At 49.2% G+C, this 21,257-nt stretch overlaps 1 protein-coding gene across 6 annotated transcripts in view; it reads right to left on the bottom strand.

Moving 5' to 3' along the window:
* Window positions 1-21,257, bottom strand: part of LOC140399238 (SH2 domain-containing protein 3C-like) — a 204,665-nt gene that overhangs the window by 91,450 nt on the left and 91,958 nt on the right. Inside the window, exons 1-2 of one of the 6 annotated variants that reach the window (XM_072488652.1) lie at window positions 17,657-17,719; window positions 15,115-15,168 (exon numbers count right to left, since the gene is read on the bottom strand). The exons of 4 other annotated variants lie outside the window; for them this stretch is intronic. Coding sequence is in view for 1 of the 2 variants with exons in the window: in XM_072488650.1 (XP_072344751.1) it covers window positions 17,657-17,697 (41 nt within the window). In the remaining variant the exon portion in view is untranslated. Of the gene's footprint in view, window positions 1-15,114; window positions 15,169-17,656; window positions 17,766-21,257 lie in introns of those variants that run through there. One more of the 6 variants, XM_072488650.1, reaches the window with a different exon arrangement.

Genomic DNA, 21,257 nt, shown 5'->3' with positions numbered 1-21,257 from the left:
AGCTCCTCCCAAACCCATGACCTCTACCATCCAGAAGGACAAGGGCAGCAGACACATGGGAACACCACCACCTGAAAGATCCCCCCAACTCCCCCGAACCGCTTATCATCTTGAGTTGGGAACATATCATTGTTACTTCACTGTTGCTGGGTCAAAATCCTGGAATTCCATCCCTAACAGCACTGTGTGTGTACCTACACCACATGGACTGCAGCGGTTTGAGGAGGCAGCTTACCACCACCTTCTCAAGGGAAGTTAGGGATGGGTAGTACATGCTGGCCTAGACAATGACACCCACTTCCCATGAATGAATAAAAACAAACGCAGAATGTCTTGAAATACTTCACAGCCAATGAAGTACTTTTGAGGTACAGTCTCTTATAGGCCCACAACTTCCTGGTTCCCCAGCGTTGCATTTAGGAGTTACTCCAATGATGCGCTGGGGAATCCCTCTCGGAAGTTTCCACATTAGGGTTTACTAACTTCCTCTGGAATATTGCGCTGGGCTGGGGCCCATCCCGCTGAAGCGATTTATTTTGCTCACTTCTGATGGTTCTGCCAGTTTATCCTGATAGTTACTCTGAAAGAATCAGTGGAAAAGAATCACATCTAACTCCAGAGTGAGTATTGAAACAACCAAGACCCAACAACGAAGGGGCCACACCCCACACACACGCGCCCTTCCCCCCCCCCCATGCGACCCACCTCCCACCCCTGGCCCAACCCAACTCTAGGAGTACGCTGCGCCACGCAATGCTCTGTCCCCGACCGGCCGGGTTCCCGACGTTGTGAACTTAGCGCCGCGGCTGGGTACTCAGTGTAGCGCCGCCACAGTCGGGGGAGGGCCGATCCGCGGGCAGGAGGGTGGCTTCATTCGGGGCTGGGGGCACTGTGGGCGGGCGGTCCGGAGTCGCAATGGGGTCTATTTTTGCCGTCTGGGTCCGCGGGCTAGTCCGCCGTGCGCATGCGTGTCCACGGACCCGGAAATGCTCAGGCCCGTATCAGCTATACGCTGCCTCCCTGCTGGCCCCCAGCAAAACGGCAAATCGGTGCCTATTTTGCGCCAGTTTTCCTGGGCTAAAACACCACCATTTTCACATCGGCATGGGGATTTAGTCTCCCAAACGGAGAATCCAGCCCAGGGGCTTTGCAATTCCAGTGAGGGTAAGTCCATTTGCAGTTACAGTAAGTTGCGGGCCAATATGTAGGAGAGACCTACATAGGAGAGAGGGCAGCACGGTAGAATTGTGGTAGCACAATTGCTTCACAGCTCCAGGGTCCCAGGTTCGATTCCCGGCTTGGGTCACTGTCTGTGCTGAGTCTGCATGTCCTCCCCGTGTGTGCGTGGGTTTCCTCCGGGTGCTCCGGTTTCCTCCCACAGTCCAAAGATGTGCAGGTTAGGTGGATTGGCCATGATAAATTGCCCCTAGTGACCAAAATTGCCCTGAGTGTTGGGTGGGGTTACTGGGTTATGGGGATAGGGTGGAGGTGTTGACCTTGGGTAGGGTGCTCTTTCCAAGAGCTGGTGCGGACTCGATGGGCCAAATGGCCTCCTTCTGCACTGTAAAGTCTATGAAAAAACCTGGCAGACAATTTGCACACAGCAAGATCCCACATAAAATGTGATCGTGAACAGATTTTTTAAAGAATTATGTTGATTGGGGGACAAATATTGGCCAAAACACCAAGGATGACTCTCCCTCTCTTTTTCGACACAGCACCATGTCAGCCTAGAATTTGTGCGCAAAACTCTCTAGCGTTTGATTTTAACCCTTCACCTTCTGACTCAGAGGCACGACCAACTGAGCCATGGCTGGAAGCAAGATGGCGAATAACAGAACAGAGCTGAAGTAAGACTTCTAAAAAAAAAACATACACCAGTCAGAGAGTTGAAAAACAATCCTGAAAGAAATTACATCACAGAACGTTACTACTTCTTAAATTGCAAATCTTCTCGTCTCTGAAGGTGCTGAATCTTGCCTGGGTCATGGTTCAACGGAAGCCATGTGGGACTTTGCGCAATTGGATTGGATTGGATTTGTTTATTGCCACGTGTACCGAGGTACAGTGAAAAGTATTTTTCTGCGAGCAGCTCAACAGATCATTAAGTACATGAAGAGAAAAGGAAATAAAAGAAAATACATAATAGGGCAACACAATGGATGTCAGTTGGCTATGTCTCGGATCGTATTTTCGGGATCCGTAAGGGGGAGGGGGAGCAACCCCAAGTCGTGGTCCACATGGGTACCAATGACATAGGTAGGAAAAGGGATAGGGATGTAAGGTAGGAATTCAGGGAGCTAGGGTGGAAACTTAGATCTAGGACAAACAGAGTTATTATCTCTGGGTTGTTACCCGTGCCACGTGCTAGCGAGACGAGGAATAGGGAGAGAGAGGAGTTGAACACATGGCTACAGGGATGGTGCAGGAGGAAGGGTTTCGGATTTCTGGATAATTGGGGCTCATTCTGGGGTCGGTGGGACCTCTACAAACGGGATGGTCTACACCTGGACCAGAGGGCTACCAATATCCTGGGGGGGAAATTTGCTCATGCTCTTCAGGATGGTTTAAACTAGTTCAGCAGGGGATTGGGAACCTGAATTGTAGCTCCAGTATACAGGAGGTTGAGAGTAGTGAGGTCATGAGTAAGGTTTCAAAGTTGCAGGAGTGTACCGGCAGGCAGGAAGATGGTTTAAAGTGTGCCTTCTTCAATGCCAGGAGCATCCGGAATAAGGTGGGTGAACTTGCGGCATGGGTTGGTACCTGGGACTTTGATGTTTTGGCCATTTCAGAGACATGGATAGAGCAGGGACAGGAATAGTTGTTGCAGGTGCCGGGGTTTAGATATTTCAGTAAGCTCAGGGAAGGTGGTAGAAGAGGGGGAGGGGTGGCATTGTTAGTCAAGGACAGTATTACGGTGGCAGAAAGGACGTTTGATGAGGACTGGTCTACTGAGGTAGTATGGGCTGAGGTTAGAAACAGGAAAGGAGAGGTCACCATGTTAGGGGTTTTCTATAGGCCTCTGAAAAGTTCCAGAGATGTAGAGGAAAGGATTGCAAAGATGATTCTGGATAGGAGCGAAAGCAACAGGGTAGTTATTATGGGGGACTTTAACTTTCCAAATATTGACTGGAAATGCTATAGTTCGAGTACTTTAGATGGGTCCGTTTTTGTCCAATGTGTGCAGGAGGGTTTCCTGACACAGTATGTAGATAGGCCAACGAGAGGCGAGGCCATATTGGATTTGGTACTGGGTAATAAACCAGGACAGGTGTTAGATTTGGAGGTAGGTGAGCACTTTGGTGATAGTGACAACAATTCGATTACATTTACTTTAGTGATGGAAAGGGATAGGTATATACTGCAGGGCAAGAGTTATATCTGGGGGAAAGGCAATTATGATGCAATGAGGCAAGACTTATGATGCATCGGATGGAGAGGAAAACTGCAGGGATGGGCACAATGTAAATGTGGAGCTTGTTCAAGGAACAGCTACTGCGTGTCCTTGATAAGTATGTACCTGTCAGGCAGGGAGGAAGTGGTCGAGCGAGCGAACCGTGGTTTACTAAAGCAGTCGAAACACTTGTCAAGAGGAAGAAGGAGGCTTATGTAAAGATGAGACATGAAGGTTCAGTTAGGGCGCTCGAGAGTTACAAGTTAGCTAGGAAGGACCTAAAGAGAGAGCTAAGAAGAGCCAGGAGGGGACATGAGAAGTCTTTAGCAGGTAGGATTTATTGCCACGTGTACCGAGGTACAGTGAAAAGTATTTTTCTGCGAGCAGCTCAACAGATCATTAAGTACATGAAGAGACATTGGCCTATCTACATACTGTGTCAGGAAACCCTCCTGCACACATTGGACAAAAACGGACCCATCTAAAGTACTCGAACTATAGCATTTCCAGTCAATATTTGGAAAGTTAAAGTCCCCCATAATAACTACCCTGTTGCTTTCGCTCCTATCCAGAATCATCTTTGCAATCCTTTCCTCTACATCTCTGGAACTTTTCAGAGGCCTATAGAAAACCCCTAACATGGTGACCTCTCCTTTCCTGTTTCTAACCTCAGCCCATACTACCTCAGTAGACCAGCACGGTAGCACAAGTGGATAGCACTGTGGCTTCACAGCGCCAGGGTCCCAGGTTCGATTCCCTGCTGGGTCACTGTCTGTGCGGAGTCTGCACGTTCTCCCCGTGTCTGCGTGGGTTTCCTCCGGGTGCTCCGGTTTCCTCCCACAGTCCAAAGACGTGCAGGTTAGGTGGATTGGCCATGCTAAAAATTGCCCGTAGTGTCCATAAGGGTTGGGAGGGGTTATTGGGTTGCGGGGATAGGGTGGAAGTGAGGGATTAATGTGGGTCGGTGCAGACTCGATGGGCCGAATGGCCTCCTTCTGCACTGTATGTTCTATGTAATGTAAGGATCAAGGATAACCATAAAGCTTTCTATAGATATGTCAGGAATAAAAGAATGACTAGGGTAAGAGTAGGGCCAGTCAAGGACAGTAGTGGGAAGTTGTGCATGGAGTCCGAGGAGATCGGAGAGGTGCTAAATGAATATTTTTCGTCAGTATTCACACAGGAAAAAGACAATGTTGTTGAGGAGAATACTGAGATTCAGGCTACATCCCCGGATGGGATTTATCCTAGGATTCTTTGGGAAGCTAGGGAGGAGATTGCTGAGCCTTTGGCTTTGATCTTTAATTCATCTTTGTCTGCAGGAATAGTGCCAGAAGACTGGAGGATAGCAAATGTTGTCCCCTTGTTCAAGAAGGGGAGTAGAGTCAACCCCGGTAACTATAGACCAGTGAGCCTTACTTCTGTTGTGGGCAAAGTCTTGGCAAGGTTTATAAGAGATAGGATGCATAATCATCTGGAAAGGAATAATTTGATTAGAGATAGTCAACATGGTTTTGTGAAGGGTAGGTCGTGCCTCACAAACCTTATTGAGTTCTTTGAGAAGGTGACCAAACAGGTGGATGAGGGTAAAGCAGTTGATGTGGTTTATATGGATTTCAGTAAAGCGTTTGATATGGTTCCCCACGGTAGGCTACTGCAGAAAATACGGAGGCATGGGATTCAGGGTGATTTAGCAGTTTGGATCAGAAATTGGCTGGCTGGAAGAAGACAAAGGGTGGTGGTTGTTGGGAAATGTTCAGACTGGAGTCCAGTTACTAGTGGTGTACCACAAGGATCTGTTTTGGGGCCACTGCTTTTTGTCATTTTTATAAATGACCTGGAGGATGGGTGAGTAAATTTGCAGATGACACTAAAGTCGGTTGAGTTGTGTACAGTGAGGAAGGATGTTACAAGTTACAGAGGGACATAGATAAGCCGCAGTGCTGGGCTGAGAGGTGGCAAATGGAGTTTAATGCAGAAAAGTGTGAGGTGATTCATTTTGGAAGGAATAACAGGAAGACAGAGTACTGGGCTAATGCTAAGATTCTTGGCAGTGTGGATGAGCAGAGAGATCTCGGTGTCCATGTACATAGATCCCTGAAAGTTGCCACCCAGGTTGAGAGGGTTGTTAAGAAGACGCACGGTGTGTTAGCTTTTATTGGTAGAGGGATTGAGTTTCAGAGCCATGAGGTCATGTTGCAGCTGTACAAAATTCTGGTGCGGCCGCATTTGGAGTATTGCGTGCAATTCTGGTCGCCGTATTATTGGAAGGATGTGGAAGCATTGGAAAGTGTGCAGAGGAGATTTACCAGAATGTTGCCTGGTATGGAGGGAAGATCTTATGAGGAAAGGCTGAGGGACTTGAGGCTGTTTTCATTAGAGAGAAGAAGGTTAAGAGGTGACTTAATTGAGGCATACAATATGATCAGAGGTTTGGATAGGGTGGACAGTGAGAGCCTTTTTCCTCGGATGGTGATGTCCAGCATGAGGGGACATAGCTTTAAATTGAGGGGAGATAGATATAGGACAGATGTCAGAGGTAGGTTCTTTACTCAGAGAGTAGTAAGGGCGTGGAATGCCCTGCCTGAAACAGTAGTGGACTCGCCAACATTAAGGTAATTGGATAGACATATGGACAATAAGGGAATAGTGTAGATGGGCTTTAGAGTGGTTTCACAGGTCAGCACAACATTGAGGGCCGAAGGGCCTGTACTGCGCTGTAATGTTCTATGTTCTATGCAGCGGGTTACCAGTCTCCTCATCGAAATACACACACACACACACACAACTTTAAACAAAACCTCTAACGGGAGCAGGAATCATGCCTGATTCACTTTATAAGCAACCAAGGAGCATCTCCCTTCAACTGCTGCCATGGCTCCGAGCAACTCATTCTGGCCAGAAAGAGCACAGAATCCTGAGGCCTTACTGTGATGAATGGCTCAGTACTACAAGCACATGAAGTGTGCATTAAACTACTCAACCGCTGCAAAATATTGCAGGTTAAATGTGAAAAATTATGGTGTTGGATCCCTTGCTGTTAATTTGGGATATTTCTTCGGAGAGGTTATCAGATATGTGGGCCAGTCTGCTTCAGGCTTATCTGGTGTTCACTCTCTCTCCAACAGTCCCCTTGTTGACTCTGGATTAGTTCCACCATCAATCACCCAGTGAAATGTGTTTCCTCTGGAATGGTCTCCATGACAACAGATTACTACAATCAAACTAAATAACCTCCCATTTACTTATTTTATTAATTCCTTTGTTATTTCCCCCCCCCCCAAACTCCCCTCCCTTTCTTCAGAAAGGAGAGAGACAGTTCCTGCACTAAACCAGACCCCAGGAGCATCGCTGTGTGACGGTGGCCCTTGAACAGGGGTCACCAAGGCCTCCAGCTTCCTCTGCCCTGCTTCATGTAAAGGGACTGTGGGCAGGCATGGCGGGTGGTACCCAGACTCCACTTAGTTCATTGTTAGGAGAGCATAGCTGTAAATTCACCATAGTGGTTAAACTATATCCCTAACCCCCCTCCTGTCTCACTGCCTGGTGAACTTCCCCTGGGCTATCACTGTACCTCAGGAAGCAATATTCTCAAATATGTACAAGCACAGCAGGCATATTTAAATCATAAAATGATGAACAACCTCACAGACAAACATAGATGAGAGCTCCAGTTCATCTTAGCCCACCATTTAACACCCTCACCGTAACAATTAACTAATTTCAGGTTTAAATAGCTGAGTGGGTCAAGCCATTGCCTTGAGCTAGGAGTCAGTTCAAGCCCACTCCAGAGAGACCTAAACACGCGGGATTCTCTCAGCCCGGGGCCGGGCTGGAGAATCCCCGCGACCGGGCCACACCGCCCAGATGCCGGCACGCGATTCTCCACAGAGCGGAGAATCGGCGCCATTGGCGCTGGCGTGTTTGGTGCGGCGCCGGTCGCGGACGCTCTACGCGGCCGGTCAGCCGATTCCCGGCCCGGGATGTGCCGAGCGGCCGCAGTTAAAACGCTAAGTCCCGCCGGCGCCGTCCACACCTGCTCGCAGCCGACGGGAACTCGGCGTGCAAGGGTCGGGTGGCGGCATGTATGGGGGAAGGGTGGCTCTGACCCCGGAGGGGGCCTCCGATGCGGCCTGGCCCGCGATCGGGGCCCACCGATTGGCGGGCCGGCCTCTTTGTCCCCCGGCCTCTTTTCCTACGCGCCGGCCCCTGTACCCCTGCGCCATGTTGCATCGGCGCCGGCACGTTGAAGGAGGCCACCGCGCATGCGCGCATTGGCGCCAGCGCCACTGCGCATGCACAGATCCTGCGGCGCACGGTTTGCACCGGGATCAGCAGCTTGAGCGGCGTGAACCGCACCAGCGCCATGCTGGCCCCCTGTAGGGGCCAGAATTACACCTGGCAGCGGCCCGTTCACGCCATTGTAAAATGCGACGGCATTTACGACGCCGTGGACACTCTGCCGCGGGATGGGAGAATCCTGCCCGTGATACTGCAGTCCAGCGTTGAGGAAGTGCTGCAATTCTCTGCTCTTCCAGGCACCCAAATGACACTATGTGAGGAAGAGTGGTGTCCTGTCAATATTTTAACCTTTCGCTGTCGTCTCTTAACAGTTTATCAGGTCATGGTCACATTGCCATTTGTGTGAGCATGCTGTGCACAAACCGACTTGCATTTCCTGCAGCACCACTCTGCCCTGCAAAACAACATCATTTGGCTGTGAAATGCTGTGAGGTGTTCTGAGGCTGTGCAAGGCACTAGTTTTAAATGCAAGGTCTTTCTTTCAGTCTTTATGTGAGGTTTTCATCGCCACTGCCCTACTTGACAAACCACTTGAGCATTGAAATCATTTCCGATACTTTATTTTATAAATTTGAAGTATCCAATTCATTTTTATTTCCCGATTAAGGGGCAATTTATCGCGGCCAATCCACCTACCCTGCACATCTTTTGGGTTGTGGGGGTGAGACCCACGCAGACACGGGGAGAATGTGCAAACTCCACACGGACAGTGACCCCAGGCCAGAATTGATCCCGGGTCCCTGGAACTGTGAGGCAGCAATGCTAACCACTGCGCCAGCAGTACACTCCTATCTTTTTCACACATGAGATTTTGCAGAGGGAAGACAACACTCCCTCTCCACCCACTCTCCGCTGCTGTGTTTATGCCCATCCCCAATCTCTCCACTCAGCAGGGGCGAGGAGCCTGCTTCACAGAGCATGTAATTTTTGAGACTGTTGAAGAGATCAGTGGCACCTGCCCACATCGCAGCTGATGCGACCATCAATTCACACGAGACGATTAGTAGAAGTGAACAGTGGTTTTAATAAGCTAGATCTGTGCCTGCCTGCGACTGCTCTGTACTGAGTGCCGCCTACAGGCTGCAGGTTTATATACCACCCTGTGGGGGCGGAGCCCACAAGGGCACCAACATAATACAATACAATTCAGTGGTGAATTGTAGTGGCAATACGTTCACCACAGCAGCCTCTCCCTGGAGTAAGGGAATTGTGAGAACGGATCTGCATCCGATGGCCAGGTGCATTTTACACTCCATCCCCTTCACTGAATGAGATTGGCTGCAGTGTCTGCCTGCCAGTCCATCAGTCTGACCCTCAGCAACTCTCCCACTGGTCTCACAGTGAGAGTTGCCTGATGCCCATTGCACAGGGGCATGCCCCCCACCTGCCCACAATTATTGATATGGGCGTGGCATATTAATTGACCATCTGGACATCCAAGTAGCAGCAAGGGTGGGATCCAGGAATGGTCCCAGTGTCAGGTTCCTGATGGCTGGGGAAGAGTTCACCCCAAGGGTGTGAAAGAAGAGAACGATAACCACACAGAGAGGAAAGAGGCGATTTTCACTCATATAAAATCAAAGCAGAAAAAAGGCTGGAAATACTCAGCAAGTCTGGCAGCATCTATGGAGACAGAAACAGAGTGAATGCTTCAGGCCATTGACCTTTTGTCCGAACTGCAATAGGTTTTGAGCAAGGGGTGGGCGGCTCAAGTGACAGTAGAGCCTTCCAGGGCCAAAGAGAATGGTGATGGGGCAAGAAAAGAAATAAGGAAACAAAAGTGCACCACTGTCTGATAGTTAAACTAAGAGAAAATAGAAACAAGCAAGGAAAAGGAAACAAAATAGGAACTGGGTTCACAGTCTGAAATTATTGAACTCGAATGTTGAGTGTGGAAGGCTGTAAAGTACCGAATTGAAAAGTGAGGCGCTGTTCCTATATTGGGCTTCACTGGAACAGTGCCGCAGGCCAAGGAGGGAGATGTCAGCGTGAGATCAAAGTGGAGAATTAAAAGGACAAGTCATTAGAAGCTCGGCCATGCTTGTGGAGTGAATGGAGGTGCTCCGCAAAGTGGAAAAAGCAGAGTTTGGTCTCCCCAATGTAGAGGGGACCACATTGCAAGCAGCAGATGCAGTAAGAGTAGATTGAAAGAAGCAAGTAAATTTGCTGCTTCACCTGAAAGGAGTGTTTGGGGCCTTGGACAGTGAGGAAGGAATAGGGCAAACGTTCCATCTCCTGTGTTTATATAGGAATGTGCTGTGGGAAGGGGATGGGGTATGGGGGGTGATTGAGGAGTGGACCAGGGTACAACTGAGCGAATGTCTCTTTGGAATGCTGAAAGGGGAGGAGTATAATCTCTGCTCTGTGTTAACTGATCTGAACCAGGGGTTTAGACTGGGGAGTATTATCAGATCATCTTCACACAGCTAATCTGTGATTCTTTCCGATTAATGCATATAACTGAAAAAGTAACTGTGCTTACCGCTCTTCCAAATCTGTGATAGTAGATGAAGCAGGATTGAATTCAGTGAATGGTAGAACCCTCAAGAGTATTGAAAGTCAGAGAGATCTAGGTGTACAGGTCCACAGGTCACTGAAAGGGGCAACACAGGTGGAGAAGGTAGTCAAGAAGGCATACGGCATGCTTGCCTTCATTGGCCGGGGCATTGAGTATAAGAATTGGCAAGTCATGTTGCAGCTGTATAGAACCTTAGTTAGACCACACTTGGAGTAGAGTGTTCAATTCTGGTCGCCACACTACCAGAAGGATGTGGAGGCTTTAGAGAGGGTGCAGAAGAGATTTACTAGGATGTTGCCTGGTATGGAGGGCATTAGCTATGAGGAGCGGTTGAATAAACTCGGTTTGTTCTCACTGGAATGACGGAGGCTAAGGGGCGACCTGATAGAGGTTTACAAAATTATGAGGGGCATAGACAGAGTGGATAGTCAGAGGCTTTTCCCCAGGGTCGAGGGGTCAATTACTGGGGGGGCATAGGTGTAAAGTGCAAGGGGCAAGGTTTAGAGGAGATGTACGAGGCAAGTTTTTTCCACAGAGGGTAGTGGGTTCCTGGAACTCGCTGCCGGAGGTGGTGGTGGAAGCAGGGACAATAGTGACATTTAAGGGGCATCTCGACAAATACATGAATAGGATGGGAATAGAGGGATATGGACCCAGGAAGTGTAGAAGATTGTAGTTTAGACATGCAGCATGGTCGGCACGGGCTTGGAGTGCCGAAGGGCCTGTTCCTGTGCTGTACTTTTCTTTGTTCTTTGTTCTTTGAAGACAGCCGCAATTTGTTTTTAGAAAAATGAACTAAGAATGTGACGTCACTGTGCGCAGTGACAGACTTGCTGAGGATGAGCACATTTTCCTTCTTCAATTTGTGCGGTTTGTCTCGAAACATCACAAGGTGAACTTCCCCAATATTACAGAGACAACCCGTGAGCCAGTATCACTCACTCTCCAGACACTATCAACCCTTTCATTGTTGTTTGGGGCATCTGGTTTTCGGCAGAGTAATGGGGGTGGGCGGACTGTTAAATGGTCCACTGAGTGCGATACAATTTGGTTCCCCAGGTTTAGAAATGAACATGTTTGTGATGAGGTCAGTGTGCTGTACTTATCAGGACTACACTGAAAGTAAGTTGTGCTTTCCTGATGTCTCCGAATTCAGCCGACACCGACCAGGCAGTCTCAGGTTTAATACTTGGTTTGGACTGAGTTAAATTATCTCCGTTCAGGGTAATGGTTACAGAAATATGAACTGACTTGCATTCGATTTAGAGAGGGGAATAACCAGGCGAACATTCTTGACCCCCAATACTATTCAGTGAACGCTACTGGAAAGAGCGCGTTTATGGATATTATGTATGTTAGTTTATTGGATTCTTACTGGACTTTATTTTATCTGTAAAAGTGACCACGTGGCTGTCAGTTTGTTATAAAACACAGCAGGTTCACTAATGCTCTTTCAGGAAGGAAATCTGCCATCTTTACCCGGTCTTGGCCTCTAAGTGACTCCAGTCCCACATTAATGTGGTTTACTCCCTGATGTAGTCCGGCAGGCCACTCAGTCGCCAGGGATGCGCAGTAAATCCCAACTATGCCATGCCGAAAATGAATAATCACACTTTGACGTGAAGACTTTGATACTTGAATAGACTCCAGAAGGACGAAGCCTAGTTACTTCCTACTGCTCTTCAGAATATTCTGCCTTAAGTTATGAGTGAGAGTTGGGACCATTCCCGGGTTCCGACCTCACTCATAAATTATCCCAAAGGCAGTTAATTAAGAGGACGCTTCCGGATCCACTATCCAACGAGGGATTGTAAAGACGGGTGCTGCCAGTCGGTGGTGGTTGGGAGGGGGGGAGGGGGGGGGGGGGGGAGGACACAATGCCACCTCAAGCCTGAAGCACCCTCTAAAGAGGATAGATATAAAGTTTTGAAACCTCTGGCCATAGCTGTCAGACCACCACCCCAGTGGACGAGAAATCTCCCCACAGGTTGGCTGGTGACTTCAGCTGCGCCCACTGATGGCAGTGGCTCCGGTGAAGGGTGTTGGCGCCCTCGCAGGTCCCGCAGACCCGTCTCTGGTATCTGCAGCCAGGCGCCAGCCCTCGATGGAGGAGAACTGCCCACAACCAAGAAGAACCTTGAGGCATCGCCAGTCAGCTCACAAATGGGCCGTTATTTAGCCTGATTAGCTGCCTGCCTCCAGGGAGATCACCTAGAGGGTCAGCTTCGATTTCAAAACTCCTGGAAACCCACACGGGGCCAGGTTGATTCCGCCACTTTATGCATTGTCAGACAGGACACTTGGTTGCGCTGCCTTTACAGCAGTCCTGATATGTGTGGTAAGGGCTCACACATGTTAGGCCAATGGCATCATCCATACCCACTTCTTCTTCTTGGACAATCCCTCAGGGTCAAGGAGGACATGCTTCCACTCCGGGGGTGGTGGGGTCTGCGGTGGCTGAATAGTCCAATCCTGGCCACACAGACTCTGCCACAGGTTTGGTAGGTGGTGCTTGATGGGGTGGGTGGGTGGGACGCTCTGGATTCTGCGATTCTCTCCTTCCGCTGTTTACGCTTGGCCTCCGCGAGCTCCACCCTGTGGTGCTCAAGGTGATTGGTGCCTTTGCAGATGCTTCTTCTTCAGTTTGTGCGTTCTAAGGCAAACGATTCCCACGTGTCGGTGGGGATGTTACATTTATTTAGGGAGGCTTTCAGAGTGTCTTGTAGCGTTTCCTCTGCCCTCCTCGTGATAGCTTGCCATTGCGGAGCTCGGAGGAGAGCATTTGTTTCGGGAGTCTTGTGTCGGGTAGCAGGCAATGTGGCCTGTCCATCGCAGTCGAGTGTGACCAATGCCTGGATACTGGGGATATTGGCCTCACGTTGGTACGCCTATCCTGCCAGTGGATTTGCTTGATTTATGCGAAGGATTTGGTAATATCTCTCCAGGGATTTGCGGTGTCTGCTGTACACTGTCCATGTTTCTGATGCATACAGGAGGGCAGAGACCACGGCTGCTCTGAAGACCATGAGCTTGGTGATGGATTTGAGGCCTAAGTCTTTGAATACTCTGTTCCTCAGGCGTCCGAAGACATTGGAGTCGATGCTAGATTTCGTCATCGATGTCTGCTCGCACCGAGAGGAGAGTCCTGAATGGGAAATAATCTACATTGTCCAAGGGCTCACCAAGAATCTCGATGGTCGGGGGCATTTAAAAAAAAAAAAATTTAGAGTCCCCAATTATTTATTTTCCAATTAAGGGGCAATTTAGCATGGCAATCCACCTAACCAGCGCATCTTTTGGGTTGTGGGGGCGAAACCCACGCAGACACGGGGAGAATGTGCAAACTCCACACGGACAGTGACCCAGGGCCGGGATTGTGAACCCGGGTCCTCAGCGCCGCAGTCCCAGTGCTAACCACTGTGCCACATGCCACCGTGGGGGGAAGATTTGTGCGGCAGGAGCGATACTATACCATAGATAGATAGATACCATACTCACTACCCTGGCTGAGATTGGTGACCTCACTGCTCACTGAATATGGAATGAAGGACTTCCCTGTTCTGAATGGATCAGCTCGATTCTGGTTGGTGTGGTTATAAACTGAGGCACCAGGGAAGTTGAGCGTCTCTTTACCCACATTCTTAGATACATTTCTCTCTGACAGACACTGCCTGAATCGTTGGGTATTTCCAGAATCCTTTGTGACATTTCCCCTGTTCTTAACAATTTATCTGCGACACAGTTTCCTCCAATCCTCTTACACGAACTCTGTCCAATTTTTTTACTGATGATCTTCTCTACTCTATTGGAGCTATATTTGGTTTCCCACAGTGACCGATGTCTCAAATGTGCCCATTCACCTCTCTCAGGGAAATGCCTCATTTCAGAAATGTAGGGCACGATTTAATGGGACAAAAACATAGCCCCGTTTTGAGCGCATGTAGTGGCCGGTTTCTCGGTGCCTGCAGTGCAGTCACGGCTATTTAATGGCACATTGACTGGGTGGCTTTTTTTGGCCTCACCGGGAAACGCACCGTGGAGGCCACATTTTACAAAGTTTACACACTCAGCTCGCCAGTGCAGGAAGATGAGTCGCGGTTCGGGGCGCAATTTAAAAATGTCGCCACAATCTTTCGACCCCCCCCCCCCCTTCAACCACCCCACCGCGGCCTCCGAAAGCCACCCCACCCCCGGGTGTATTGCACTTACCTCTTAAGGGGTGCTCAAGCTCCCCCCCCTCTCACCCCACCTCTTAAGGGCAAGGTACATTCAGGCCCAATTCTTGGCACGGGCAACATGGCACTTGGTATTGACATCCTGGCACCCTGGCAATGCCACCTGGGCAGCCTAGCAGTGCCAGGATATGTGGCTGCAGTGCCAAGGTGCCAGGTGGGCAGTGCCTGGATGTCAGCGGGAATGCAAGGGTACCACGCTTCCCAGAGCCCAACCGCCCAAAGATCTCTTCTGGCCTGGGGGACCCACCCCAGGTACCGCCACGCCTGGCTCATGTTTGAGTGGACCATGGCGAGGTCTCCCAGATGAGGTCGTTAGTTCCCAGACGCCGAGAGAATACGGGGCAAACATATTTAAATTAGCCTAATTTCGTTAAATCTCACAGGACATTTCAAGCGTCAGGAATCTTGCGAGAAGCATCTCGCGGGATTCAATAACCTCGTTGTGTCACCAAGTCGGGTGCGATGAGGCCATTAAATTGTGCCCGTAATTTTTAAATGAAAAAAATCGAGAATTTTGAGGGAAGATGGTGGAATAACACAACAACACGGGTCTAGTAATCAGAAGCCTAGACAAATTCTCTGGGGACATGTGTGCAAATCCCACCACAAAGCTCGTCTCAGTAATGATGACCATGAAACCATCATTGATTGTCACAAAAACCCACCTCGTTCATGAATGTCCTTTAGGAAGGAAATCTGCCGTCCTTACATGGTCCAGCCTATATGTTGACAAAGACATAGAATCCTTATAGTGCAGAAGCCATTCAGCCCATCCCATCTGCACTGTCCCTCTAAAAGAGCAATCCAGCAAGGCCCACTACCCCGCCTTATCCCTGTAACCCCACCTAACCTGCACGTCCACATCTTTGGACTGTGGGAGGAAACCGGAGCACCCGGAGGAATGAAATGAAATAAAAATGAAAATCGCTTATTGTCACAAGTAGGCTTCAAATGAAGTTACTGTGAAAAGCCCCTAGTCGCCACATTCCGGCGCCTGTTCGGGGAGGCTGGTACGGGAATTGAACCGTGCTGCTGGCCTGCCTTGGTCTGCTTTCAAAGCCAGCGATTTAGCGCTGTGCTAAACCAGCCCCAGAAGCCCATGCAGACACGGGGAGAATATGCAAATTCAACACTGTCACCCAAAGCTGGAATGGAACCCGGGTCCCTGGCGCTGTCAGGCCGCAGTGCTAACCACTGCAACTCTAGATCCACAGCAATGTGGTTGACTCTTAACTCCCCTGTGAAATGTCCCAGCTAGTCAATCAGTTCAAGGGTGATTAGGGATGGGCAAACACTGGACTTGCCAGCAATGGCCACATCCAATGAAAGAATTTTTAAAATCCCAGAAGCGTCAAAGGAGAGGAGATAAGTGCTCAAGATGGTGAAACGCTGAGGGAAATGGTGCACAAATCATTCCAAAGTCAAACAGTAAAAGGGAAATCCTCTCGTTACAAGTTCCAAGTATTTGACTGACTTCCTTTATAAGTTGTTGGTTTGTATAGAGTGCAGCACGATGTGTCTTTGCACCTAAACCATGAACGTTTATCATTTGAAGAGGTTTTCAGCTGCACCTAGAACCAGTCTCCAGAGATGCACCTTCAGCGTGTCTGAGACCCGGCCACTGGAATCCCCTCCCGAAAATGGTGTCCCCTCTTTCTTTTCTTTTTTAATTTAAAGGACCCAATTAATTTTTTTCCAATTAAGGGGCAATTTTAGCACAGCCAATCCACCTAGCCTGCACATCTTTTGGGTTGTGGGGCGAGACCCACGCAAACACGGGGAGAATGTGCAAACTCCACACGGACAGTGACCCAGAGCCGGGATCGAACCTGGGACCTCAGCGCTGTGAGGCAGCAGGGCTCAGTGTCCCCTCTTTCTGAGTTATTCCTTTAAAGCCTTTGATCACTTGACCTAATATTGTGGTGCAGTGTCATTTCCCTGACAACACTCCTGTGAAGCATCTTGGTGCATCTGTATGATGCTTTTTTTTCTTTTTGTAAATTTAGAGTACCCAATTATTTTTTTCCAATTAAGAGACAATTCAGCATGGCCAATCCATCTACCCTGCACATCTTTGTGATGTGGGGAAGAGACCCACACATTCACGGGGCGAATGTGCAAACTCCACACGGCCAGTGACCCAGGGCCGTGAGACAGCAGTGCTAATCACTGCGCCACCGTGCCACCATCTCATCTGGCAGCCAAATAATGGGACCTAAATCTGGGCGGTACAGCCGTACAGTGGTTTGCACCATTGCTTCACAGCGCCAGGGTCCCAGGTTCGATTCCCGGCTTGGGTCACTGTCTGTGCGAAGTCTGCACGATCTCCCCGTGTCTGCGTGGATTTCCTCCGGGCGCTCCGGTTTCCTCCCACAAATCCCGAAAGACGTGCTTGTTAGGTAATTTGGACATTCTGAATTCTCCCTCCGTGTACCCGAACAGGCGCCGGAGTGTGGCGACTAGGGGACTTTTACAGTAACTTCATTGCAGGGTTAATGTAAGCCTACTTGTGACAATAAAGATTATTATTATTAATAAATAATGGAAACTAAATGCTAAATAATCAAACCAACCAACAGCACCCTAAAGGAGAGAGTGGTCTCTTTGGCGACATAAATCTTTCTTTTAAACTTTTTCAAATGTTTCTCTTCAATTGGTTTTCTATCTTATTTCCATGATTCTCCCTCTTGTATTCTCTCTCTCTCTCAGCCTGCATTTTCTTTTAATCTTTTTATACCTCACTCCTTATGTTTTGAGTATCTACTCTGTTTAACGGTCTCTCTGTATTTGCTGCACGCTGCCTCACTTGTTAGTAGCCTTTGACTTTCTCACCTCTCTCTGTGACAATCGATCTGACTTTTTGACATCCCTGCCTTTGACTTTCCCTCGTCTGCTGGGCATCCTGAAAGCTCAGTCACGCCGGGACCTGTACTTTTCATCTGTCCCAGCGACAGGCAAGAAGCTGCACACTCTCAGCAGCTTAAACAGATTTGTGCTTCGACCCTCAGCCGAGGCAGCAACTTGTTTCAAAGGCAAGCGAGAAAATGAGGACACTGTCCTCACAGTGAGCCCCACACTCCACTCCAGTCCGAAACTACAGAATTCTTTCAAAGCATCAGCTGGATTAGGTTAACTTCACTGAACCAAGTACCGGGGTGGGGGTGGGGGGGGGGGGGGCAAGATAAACCAGAAATACAGGGCACCTACCTCAGACCCATGGTCCAGCCTCCACTGGCTAAATTGGTCATCTGTTACCACTCGCTTCCCCCCCCCCTCACTATGGTGCGGAGAGAGAGTAGCTCCAACTATTAAAGCACTCAGCTCTCGACAGTAAGTGTCTGACTGACAGTCTCACAGAGAGGCTGATCCAATCTCAACAAAACCTCTCTGGTTGGGGAGGGGGAATGGTTTCGAGAGGAAAGAACTACTCATGGAATGTACCAATCCCAGCCAACGGAGCGGGCAGGGACTTAATCCCATTTTGCCTGGGTAGTGAGAGTTTTCTTAAGTGGATTTGATAAGATTACTAACAGAGGCACAATGTTCAGGAGTTTGAACTTGTGAATGGGATTACAGGATTGTGTTAAAACCTCAAGCCTCTCCACACAGTGAATGAATACTCTGTCTTGTTGGTAGAAATCCCTTTTCTGCAGCCACTTTCTCACATGTTATCCCTTATTTTCTGTTGTGTGAGAGAAAAAAAGGCTGGAAGCTCAGACTGTGCATTAAACCTACTTGTATTTATTTTACTTGTTTAATGTCTGTGGGACACAGCATTCGCTTTTGTTAACCTATAATTAATGTTTATGTTTAAGTACGATTAATGTTAATCAGTAGAATCTTTGAATTGTTCCATCTTTGCCCTCAATTTCAAGGCTACATTTTCTCCAATTTGATTAAATATTCCCGCCAGTGGTTTCTCTTCTATGGTGTATTTCTATCTTGGATCTTTTCCTTGATTCCTGAAAGCTACGCAAAGCTGGGCAGTTCTCAGAGGAGAGCTGCATTGAGCTTGGCTGTGAAGCCCTTCACAGTCAAATAGGCTGTTGACCAATGAGAAATGTCCATGGTGGAGGGGGTTGGTGGCAGGGGATGGGTGTGGGGCGGGGGGGGGGGGGGGGGGGACATATAGACAGCCAATCATTGCCTGTGTGAACCATAAGAACTTGATATAGGAGCAGAACTAGGCAAGTCAGCTCTTCAAACCTGCCGTGCTTTTCAATAAGACATGGCTGATCATTTGCCTCAGCTCCACCTCGCCACAGTATCCCCATACCCCTGACTCCTTTAGTGTTCAATGTCTGCCCATCTCTGTCTTCAATATACTCAATGACTGAACACCCAGAGCTCCCTGTGTTATAACCCCCACGAGACCCACGGGGATGACCTGATTAACCTCGTGGAGTACCAACTCCCCGCTGAGGGGCGAAGGCCCATCAGCACAATAGTTAACTCAGGACCTTAAAAGCCGGCCCAGGTAGGGGCCAAGCTGCAGAGTAGTCCCAACGGGGACTGTTACTTATAAATACTTTACTTTTGGTAAGAAACCACTTGTTTGACTCTCCTTTCCGGACTCCTCCATGACTACTAAATTGGCGATGAGGATAAAGTGGAACTGCAGTCGGCATTGCTAGCCATTTGGACCAGAGCCATCTCTCTACACAAAGGAATAAGGTTTGCACCATATTGAAAATGCCGCTCTTTGGCAGACTCGATGCATTTGTTGCGAGTGTAGAGGACTGGACTCAGTATGCGGAGAAGATGCGCTATTTTTTTACAGGTGACTCACCTGAGGAAGGAGCTGTGCTCCGAAAACTAGTGATTCGAAACAAACCTTTTGGACTTTAACCTGGTGTTGTCAGACTTCTTACTATCTTTTTCAAGGCGAACCCTTTCGTGGGGGTGATCACCAGATGGTAATTCCCTTGACCGCCTGTGGGGACCCCACTTTCAGTGTCACAAAGAGCCTGATGTACCCGGCGGCTCCAGACGTCAAGACGTTCGAAGAGTTAGTGGTGCTTGGGACAAACTACAACGATCCCAAGCCGTTAGTTATCACGCAGAGGTACTGATTTCATACGGCCGAGAGGAACCCAGGGGAGTCCGTTACCAGGTTTTTGGTGCAACTTTGCAGAGTTTTGCGACTACAGGCCATTCCTACTCGAGATGCTACAGAACCGCCTTGTATGCGGGTTAAATAATATGCTGACCCAGCGGAAATTGCTGGCTGAGCCGTTGCTAGACCTAAAAAAAGCTGTCGAGTTCGTCTTCTGATGGGAGAGTGCAGAGAAGGGAGTCCAGAAATTCCAGGGGGTGTCAGAGATGGAGGTAAATGGCGTAGGACTCCCCCAATCTGGCACAAAGCCCCCCGCCCAGGATCTGAACCCCCGTAACCGCGCCCTGACTCGAACACCACCGAGATCAGGCCAGTTGGTCATGGGGCCGCTACAGCCAGGAGGGATGCCTCCCAGGAATCGATGGAGGATGATCCAAGGCAGTGGCGGGAACTGTGGCTGGCAAAATGGCAGGGATAGGAAGCAGCAGGCCAGCCAACAAGCCCACCCCCCTACTCGGGGGAGATGCCAGCCCAGAGCCCAGACCCCCCCACTTAGAACAACCTGATGGCGAGGAATGTACACAATGGAATTGCATTACCATGCCAAGTGTTGCCCTCATCAGGATTACTGTCCAGATGACCACCCGTTAGAGATGGAGTTGGACATGGCAGTTCAGTATTTGGGAGGCAGACTTTCGAGCGAATCAGGACTGGAGTAAATTTGTGGGATACCGAGGCCAGGCTAGCGACCTATACTGGGTCCCACTAATCAGAGCAGACACGGCAATGATCTTGGTAACTTATGGGCAGCAATCATTAGGCTGCCATTAATAGTAGTGAAGGGCCCCAGACCGAGCCTGCTGGACCGTAACTGGCCACAACACCTCCCGTTTGACTGGCAACAGATCTTCCGGATGGGCACCGGAGGACTTTACAAAGTATTGGGGAAGTACCCAGAAGTCTTCCAGGTTTAAGGGGGCTGCGGACAAAATATATGTGGACCCTGAGGCCCAGCCTAAGTCCTTCCGGGCCAGCTCGGGAGGAAAATGTAACTGGTCTGATTAGTAAGTTTGCAGACGACACAAAGGTTGGTGGAATTGCGGATAGCGATGAGGACTGTCGGAGGATACAGAAAGATTTAGATTGTCTGGAGACTTGGGCGGAGAGATGGCAGATGGAGTTTAATCCGGACAAATGTGAGGCAATGCATTTTGGAAGGACTAACGCAGGTAGGGAATATACAGTGAATGGTAGAACCCTCAAGAGTATTGAAAGTCAAAGAGATCTAGGAGTACAGGTCCACAGGTCATTGAAAGGGGCAACACAGGTGGAGAAGGTAGTCAAGAAGGCATACGGCATGCTTGCCTTCATTGGCCGGGGCATTGAGTATAAGAATTGGCAAGTCATGTTGCAGCTATATAGAACCTTAGTTAGGCCACACTTGGAGTATAGTGTTCAATTCTGGTCGCCACACTACCAGAAGGATGTGGAGGCTTTAGAGAGGGTGCAGAAGAGATTTACCAGAATGTTGCCTGGTATGGAGGGCATTAGCTATGAGGAGCGGTTGAATAAACTCGGTTTGTTCTCACTGGAACGAAGGAGGTTGAGGGGAGACCTGATAGAGGTATACAAAATTATGAGGGGCATAGACAGAGTGGATAGTCAGAGGCTTTTCCCCAGGGTAGAGGGGTCAATTACTAGGGGGCATTGGTTTAAGGTGAGAGGGGCAAGGTTTAGAGTAGATGTACGAGG

The sequence above is a fragment of the Scyliorhinus torazame genome, chromosome 22 (genome assembly GCF_047496885.1).
Source record: "Scyliorhinus torazame isolate Kashiwa2021f chromosome 22, sScyTor2.1, whole genome shotgun sequence".
NCBI classification, from domain to species: domain Eukaryota; kingdom Metazoa; phylum Chordata; class Chondrichthyes; order Carcharhiniformes; family Scyliorhinidae; genus Scyliorhinus; species Scyliorhinus torazame.
This window is presented reverse-complemented; position numbering and strand designations above follow the sequence as displayed.